Source organism: Cyprinus carpio, chromosome A9 (genome assembly GCF_018340385.1).
Source record: "Cyprinus carpio isolate SPL01 chromosome A9, ASM1834038v1, whole genome shotgun sequence".
Lineage (NCBI taxonomy): Eukaryota > Metazoa > Chordata > Actinopteri > Cypriniformes > Cyprinidae > Cyprinus > Cyprinus carpio.
The window spans coordinates 3829174-3837955 of NC_056580.1; the positions used below are offsets into that span (position 1 = coordinate 3829174).

General features: G+C 42.3%; 1 protein-coding gene across 1 annotated transcript; it reads left to right on the top strand.

The window, feature by feature from the left end:
- Positions 1-301: 301 nt before the first annotated feature.
- Positions 302-1454, top strand: LOC122146230 (secretory phospholipase A2 receptor-like). The gene has a single exon (XM_042764519.1). It carries the CDS (start codon positions 346-348, stop codon positions 1087-1089), a length of 744 nt encoding a protein of 247 aa, XP_042620453.1. The 5' UTR covers positions 302-345; the 3' UTR covers positions 1090-1454.
- Positions 1455-8782: the final 7328 nt, after the last annotated feature.

An 8782-nucleotide genomic window follows, 5' to 3' on the forward strand; every position in this document is an offset into this window, starting at 1 on the left:
AAACTAATTAAAACAACTTGTATTTGTATGTTGCTCAGATGAGAGCCAAATCAGGGACCACTACATTAACCAAACTGGGGAGCTCATGCAAAAATAATTCATGCCGTATTTCTCCGCCCACAGTTTCCTTCTTTGAAATATTAAGAGGTTTCTTTGACTGGTTAAATGCACCTGTTATGTTTGTTCTGTCTGTAAAGGCGTGCAGTGATTGGTCACACCATCACACTCATTTGTCATTGGCTGTATGTCAGTTTAAATAAGAGAGAGTCATTGTCATCATGCACAGTTCTGTCCTCAACTTCAACTGATCATTGAAAAATCACAGAACCTCTTCACTGGCTGAAGATGAAGACGATACTCACTGTGCTCCTAATCACAGAGCTCTACAGACTCTCCTCTGGTCTCAAACAACATTTCTTTGTGAATGAGAGGAAGAAATGGTGTAGTGCACAACAGCACTGCAAAACTTATTTCCACGTCCTTTCCTCCTTCGTCAATGACACTGAGGAACAGCAGTTTTTAGCTAATGCATCTACTCAAACATCTAATGCCTGGGTTGGACTCTACAAAAAGCCTGAAATAGGAGTCTGGAGGTGGTCGGGAGGTATAGATGCTGAACAACTTAGCTGGGATACTGTTATGAAACAACCAGATAACCTAACCAGAGAAAACTGTGGCTTTTTGTACAATGACAGTAAGAAATTGCATGATGGGGAATGCCGTTGGCAACAAAGCTTTTTCTGTATGACAAACTTCACTCTGGTGCTGCAGAATGAGACCTGGGATGGAGCTCTGGAATACTGCAGAACTCATTATAGAGATCTGGCAAGTCTGAGCACAAAGGAAAGAATGGCTTCTGCTCTACTGGAAAGCAAAGAGGCTGAAACAGAATATGTGTGGACTGGTCTGCGTTTTCTAGCAGGGGAGTGGTTCTGGGTCACTGGAGATGATCTTAACTACACAGCCTGGTATGAGAATGAACAGCCCCAGTGTCCTGCCAGAGACCTTCGTTGCGGAGCCCTGGACAAGCAATCAAATGTTTGGACTCACAGAGACTGTGAGGAGAAGTTCAGCTTCTTTTGTCAGTAGACGTTATGTCACTTGAACAGCTTTGTCATGATCCCAGATTGTAACTAGATATATACTGTGCCATTACAATATTTGGGCCAGCTGACATCTTTCTAATGTAACACTCATATGTTATCGCAACCTTTAACAACAACAGTTATACATTTTCAGCATTAATAAACATCAGCTTTATTGCTACTCTTGTATGTAAACTATTTTTTTTTTTTTTTTTGCCAAACTGGGTGACAAGTAGAGTAGACTGGTTCAGCAACATTTTCTTCTCATCACCTGAAGCATTTTGTAATAACTCTGCTATTTCCTGCTCTGCACTCACTGGAAAGAAGCCTTGCTCTGGATAGGGGACTACATAGACATTGTCAAGTTATGAAAAGATAACTTAAAATTTAAATTATATTAACCCAACCACCCAATAAATAAAATAATAATATCAAATGAAAATTATTGTTATTATTATAATTATAAATTTTAATTAAAATTTGAATAAAATGTAATTATGCATCTTTTTCCTCTTATGTTTCACGGTGATGTTTTTGAGAGTAAATCTATCTACTGTACACTGTAGCATCAAATGAGCAAACTCTAGAATTTAGTCCTGGCATCAGGAGCGTAACAAATTCTCCCATGATCAAGGGCTCAATCTATGCACAGTTTTAGAAATCAGAGATTCTATAAACTGAATAAGTTAGGTCCATTTAAACTAACCATGCAACAAACATTAATCAATCCTATTTATTCCCCCAAAAAAAAAATACATTACACAAAACAAATCTCTTCACATATAGTTTTTCACATTTGCTAGGACACTAAATACCATTCTCTGAACCAAATTCTCAATTGCCTAAACCAATTTGTCAAATAAATCACTCTTTCTGCAAAACCTTAAACAAGATCAGGCAGTTTAGACACTGTTTGCGGATCTCATGCACTCTTTTTGTAAAATTCTAAACACATTCTCACTCACTAAAACACGTTTTGCACCGTGATAAAAGTGTGATGCAGAACCCTAAACACAAGAAAGCAAAAGTTAAGCACAACTGCAACACGGTTGTCAGTGTTTACAATACATTTGAATCAATGATTTGAAAGCTTTGTTTGATTTTGAGTACAGGTGAAATGGTTTTGAAGCGATTGTTTGATTTTGCCAGAATTTAGTTTGAAGGTTTGGATTTGTGTTTAAGGTTTTGAGAAAATGAGTGATGGTTTCAAGAAATGTGTTTTAGCAAATCAGAAAAACTGTATTTCATGAAATTAATATTTTGTAATAATTCACCATAAAATAAATAAAAACAAAATTTACACTGTATTGACACTGCACACAACAAAATTGCAAACCATTTTGTCTGCTGGGTCTCGGGAAGATACAGTTTTTTACTATCGTTATGACGATTTTTTTCAATACTTTTAACAATTTTCCTAAACTCTTAACACAGTTAGCACTACATCCGTCTATGTAGGTTATACAATTAACACATTTCTTGTTGTTTTGACACAAAATGCATAGAGTTAACACAAATATAAAATGCTTGAACTTTGTTTACACACAAGCTCAACCAAGACCAAAACAATGTAATTTTACTGGCAAATTTTCGAATGCTTTCACGCTGTATGTCAGATCAGATAACATTATGTTCTAAAGCTAACTTAGAGGTTAAAGTCAAAGTGAACAGCTGTTCATATTGTGAACTGAAGCACAAATATTTCCCCTGTATTTTATTTTATTCCATAGCTAATGATGAACAGCTGATTCCCATCTAGGAAACATACTCAGGTGTTGAGGTTCTTTCAATCGCATGATCATACAGTATACAGTAAAAGAGGACCTCTTTGGTCTGATCTTGTGTGGAAAAGTGCACTCCTGCATAAATGTGAGAGTTTAGAAGATTTGTACCAAATTACAGAGAAAGGGGACAGGTGGGAGACCACTTGCCAATATATGTGATCACATGGAACAATGTGGCATTCCACCATTCCCAAAGCAGTCAGTCAATGATGTCTCTTTTCCTTGGCCCTTACTCCCCTTTCCTCATGCCCACTGAGGAGTTTTTCTGAGTCTGGAGATAGAAGGTTTTTGACCATCGTCCACAGGGCCAAATGTGCCTCCAGTATACAATGGATGCTGCATGCCAAGACATTACTGCTACAATACCAGAAGTGGATAAGGCATACCAAAAGATACTTCCCAAGATGCCTTGCCAGAGAAGATATCAGGTGTGATGTGGATGAGAACATGTGTCCAAACGCAGAAGATTGGGCAGATTAGATCACATTTATTTATTTATTTTTTATTCTTCCGTGGCTTTTCCTGTTTAATTTTTATGTATATTTTGCATTTTCTCATAATGACATAAATTATACAGTAAATAAACGACAGGTATATTGGATTTTTCTTTCTTGTATTTTTGTTTTATTTCCTTTTCTGATGTCCTGTTGCAAATAAAGCCTTTACTGCAGCAAGTCTGTCTCTGTCTTTGTTCCCCCCATAAACCGTTCATTCTATAAAGCTACTCTGAGATGGGTCATTCAAATTTTGCACTGAATTTTTGTAGTAAATAAACAAATTACATGCATTTACTAAACCCAAAAAGAAAAAGAAACTCTATTGTAAAACACGATCTATATTTAAAGCAATACACTGTCTATAGTATAAGGTCAGACCTGACACCTAAAATAATGCAGTTTCTGTAATTCCATTTGATGTTAGAGTTTTTTATGATATTGTGCTATGTTTGACTAAATATTCCTGATGAAAGAGAACATGTGTTAGTGTTTTGGAATAATAATTTTATTTTAAGACATGTTTGCAGTGTTTTGGTAGATGTAGTGTATTGTGTTAGTGTAATGATGAACGTCTCAGGTTACGAATGTAACCATGGTTCCCTGAGTAGGGAACGAGACACTGATGAAAGTCTCAGGTTACGAATGTAACCATGGTTCCCTGAGTAGGGAACGAGACACTGCGTCCTCTAGGGGTCTCTATGGGGAACACCTCGTCGTGACCCGTGTCTGAAGCATACATAGAAAAAAAACCAACGAGTTGGCCGGCGACAGCCTCTGACGTCGTCACTACCGGTGCGACTATAAAACAGGCACCGGGAAAACACGTCATTCACTTCTTCGTCTGAAGCTTGCGTCCGAAGCATGGCAGGGAGCTAGAGGACGCAGTGTCTCGTTCCCTACTCAGGGAACCATGGTGTCTGTGACAATACCCCTTACGGCCAAAGGCCTAAGCTACATACCCAACTTAATTGTTAGGCCCTCGGCCCGGTGGTGGCTAAAGGCTTGGAATCAGGAAAGATTCCTTTAAAGGGATACAGCTAGGAACCTAGCATTTTATACTAAGTCTTGCCTGTCACACAGGGGGGCTACAGCTTGCTTCCGCAAAAGCTTGCTGAAGGAGCTGTCTCAACAGATTCTCCAGTAGCAACACCCTGTTTAGACAGGTATCCGAGGATACATGGGTGGAGTGGCGCCCAAGATGAACGGGGCTTTTACCAGCTCAAGAAAGGGCATGAAGCAATCACCGCGCGAAGCCCTCACCATATAGGATTTTAGAAAGAACGCAGAGTACTAGCATGCCAACTTACCACAGTGTGGATTTCAGAAAGTGTGCAAAGACTTCACGTGCACACTTACCATATCATGGATTTTCAAATACTGTTCTAAGGAAGGGCTCTCGTGGCACTCTGATAGAGCAGCTCATAGATGGAATGGTGCATCTCAAAAAAGTATGTTTTTGAGAGTCATCAACTCGATCTGTGGAAATAATGCTGGAGCGCTCTGGGGAAAAACAGTGAACTCAGTCTCATATGAAAGGAGAACTCCGAATCCAGAGTAGCACACTCATAGGCGACCCTTCTTGGAAAAGGGGAGCGCTGCTAAACTACCACGAGAATCGCCTGAATAGCCCCTCATGTTGAGGGAAGCGATGCTTGAAGTGTATAAACAAATACACACTGGCTGAATGGAGCCCAAGGAACCAAGGTCTAATCATCTCAAGAAAGGGAACGAGGCAAAGCGCGTAACCCTTACCATACAGGATTTCAGAAAGTGCGCATAGTCTTGCGTGCACACTTACCAATACGTGGATTTTTAGAAAGTGCGCAAAGTGTTCACGTGCACACTGACCACCATGTGGTTTTCAGAAAGTACACAGAGCTTAGCGTGTGTACCTAAAGGTTCCTAAGCATCGCAGAGGCACTGAACCGTACGGGAGAGGCAAGCTCAAATTTTATAAACCTCTAGCGAGGGGAGCATCACCTGAGGCAGCATATACAAGAAGACTTCTGTAACTGCCACCTTCACTTCCCGCTGGATGCGACAGCACCTAAGCGGCCAGGAGACCCCTCAGGGTGACCTGGCCGGACATCCATGAAAATTCCCTGCAGTGCTGTGCCAGGCCTGATGATCAAGGAGGCTCCCGCAGAAACCTGTGATCTCAGCCGCCTAATACCGGAACATGAAAGCCGGACGGCTGGTGCTGACGAGTGTTTAGTAAACACTGTAACTGAGCACTGCCAAAGGAAACTCACAGAGTTTATTAGTAGACACATAACCACCAGCAATTTACACATAAGTATATACAGAAAGGGTTATTTCCCACCCTCCTGCACTGGAGCCCCGCTCAAGGGGCGCCTCCTTTTAGTCCGGACCATCAGTAAGGTGGTTGCTATGAACATAGAACCAGCCAAAAACATTATAGGTCCAGCATAGGAGACTGTTATGCGTTAGAGGTTTCCACCTAACCTCGATCAGGTGGAGAGCTGGTGGTTATAGGGGAATTAGGGAGGGGAGGATAAAAGCAGAAGTTAAAAATCCCTAAAGGGAACGAGTAGATACCTCAGTATCACTCTGACTCAGACGAGAACGCTGCCTCGTCTGGATCACATCCCTTAGGTTCTGCTTACCCCCCTTATGACCCACCATTCCTCTTAACCCTGCCCCCAGGTGGGGGAGGAGCGTGAGCCGCGACACTTGCCTTCTGCGCGCGTCTTTGAACCTCAGATCGAGACGGGCCAGGACCCCTATGTTGTTCCGGGCTCAGACCTGGACCTTCGTGGAACGAAGGATCTGAAAGCAGCGGAGTGCGCCTTCGTCTCCCCGAACTTCTCGATCACCGTCTCAACAGAAAAACACCGAAAAGTTCAGAAGGTAAAACCTGAGCATCGAGAAGAAAGCCTTTTCTTTCTTCCCGATGTCTGCCAGGTTCATCCACAGATGTCTCTCCGCCACCAGCATGGCCACCATAGTCCTGCGCTTGGCAGAGGCGGCCTGCTTGGTAGCCCGGAGAGAGGCCTGTGGTGCGGCGCAGCTCGGCTACCTGATCAGGAAAAAGGCCTTCGCCTCTATCCAGGTCTCTTAGCAGATCAGTCTGATATGCTTGAAGCATTTATTTTGTAATAAAGACACAGCCTGACCTGCTGCTGCGTATGCCTTGCCATTTAAGCAAGATGCATTGCTTGAAGGGCTTAGATGGCAAGGAGGGAGATTAAGAGAGGATGTCTCCCCCGCAGAATGAAAGCTCTTTCTGCAGGGGCATCCTCTCATAGCCGTTTTCGTGCATCGCCTCGATGTCGACAAAACTCTTATGCTGAAACCGATGGATGCGAGAAGAAAACGGCCTCTTTCATTTCCTTTCAATCTCTGTATGGAGATCAGGCAGAAATGGAAGGCTCACCTGAGCTGGAGGGCTATGGTCGGAAAGATAACACTCATCGAGGCGCGATCCATAAACTCCAACAGCTCTACATACGCAGGGCAGGACAATTGAGAAGGCTCAGCCTCAGCTTCTTCACCCATCCTCAAATATCTCCTGCTTTTCCTGGGTACAAACCCAGCAGAGCACTAACCTCAGTATCAGAAAGTGTTAAAGACATAACATCATCCTCCCGAGGCTCTCTCTCGTCCGTCGCCATTTTGAGCGCGAAAGGGAAAGTCCCTTTTTAACCATTCAGACAGATCCACCTGAAATTCTCACGAGCTCATTCTCCTCCGTGCCTCAGCAGCGGCGAGTCCTGAACCGCGGGAAGCAGATGGCTGCCTTTTTTTTTTTTTTTTTTTTTTTTTTGTTTCGGAAAGAGAGATGAACGAGAGCGGAGCTTTTTTTTTTTTTTTCCTTGAAAAAACGCTTGCAATGCACGCAGATTGCCTCCTCAAAGACATTGCGTGCGTGCTCTTTACCCAAACAAATCACGTAAAGATTGTGTGTGTCATCGGGTGTCAAATAACGCCGACACGGATGCATACATTGTCTAAACGCTTGCTAGTAATCGCCATGATAGACAGAGAAAGAGCGCTCTAACCGGTTCTTTCAGATGCACGCTTCAAATAAAAACAGTCAGTGAAGACGAAGAAGAGAATGATGTGTTTTCCTAGTGCCTGTTTTAGAGTCGCACCGGTAGTGACGTCAGAGGCTGTCGCCGGCCAACTCGTTGGTGTTTTTTTTATTTGTATGCTTCAGACACGGGTCACGACGAGGTGTTCCCCATAGCGACCCCTAGAGGACGCAGTTCGACGTGTCATAGCAATAGAACTGTTTTGTCAATTGTGTGTTGTAGGTGTGTTGGTGCGTTAAGAGTTTAGGAAAATTGTTAGAAGTATTGAATAAAATGTCATAGCAATAGTAAAAAACTGTAAATATAAAAGTGTAGCTGAATTAGATTTCAACCTCCAGCAGGGGGCAGAACTTCACCAGCTTTCCCATTATAGTTTTTTTTAGGATCGCTAACACACTAAAATTGAAATTAACCCACAGTTACTAAAACCTTACACTCAAGGAGCAAAACCTCAGCCCAGATCTGGAACAACTATAAGCACATTCTCATTTGGTACCATTCAATGTGTTCCATGTTTGAGAAAATGTCTTGTGTGCTGTCTTGTGACATTTACTGTAACATGTATTTTGATTGATCTACACAGGATTTAGGGTCGAGAACGTAGAGGAGGAAGGGACCCCGTATTCACAGAGGAACAAGAGAGAGCTATCATAAGCATGGTTTTGGCCAATAATCCGATACGTCTCAGAGAAATTCAGACAAACATCCTGAATGACCACACAGTTTTCAGTAATGTCCATCAGGTCTCTCTATCAACACTGGGGCGAATCCTTAAAAAACATTACATTCAGATGAAACAACTCTACCGAGTGCCACATGAAAGAAATTCTGAAAGAGTATAAGACCTACGGCATGAATATGTGGAGGTAAGTAATGCACACTTCAGTATTGTCCACAGCACATGGGACCTTTTTACATCTTCTCTCTTGTTTTTTTTCTTGTTTTTTTCAGAGTTTTGCTAATTGATGCTGATCCAGTCCCACATGAATTTATCTTCATAGATGAGGGTTTAACCTGACTAAAGTAAGAAGAAGTGGGAGAAACATCATTGGCCATGGAGCTATTTTGAATGTCATGGGCCAACTTGGAGGCAACATCACAATGTGTGCTGCAATCACACAGAATGGTATCCTCCACCGCCATGCCAAGTTACACATTTTATCACATTTTTAGACAGACTTCACAACATTGTCACAGCAGAAGAACAAATGGATGCAGAGCAGCTCTGCTCTGGTCCAAAACTGGTTTCATGATCATCCACAATTTTCAGTCCAATACCTCCCACCATACTCTCCCTTCTTCAACTCCATTGAAGAGTTTTTTTCCGGCATGGCGGTGGAAGGTTTAAGATCTCCAGCCCT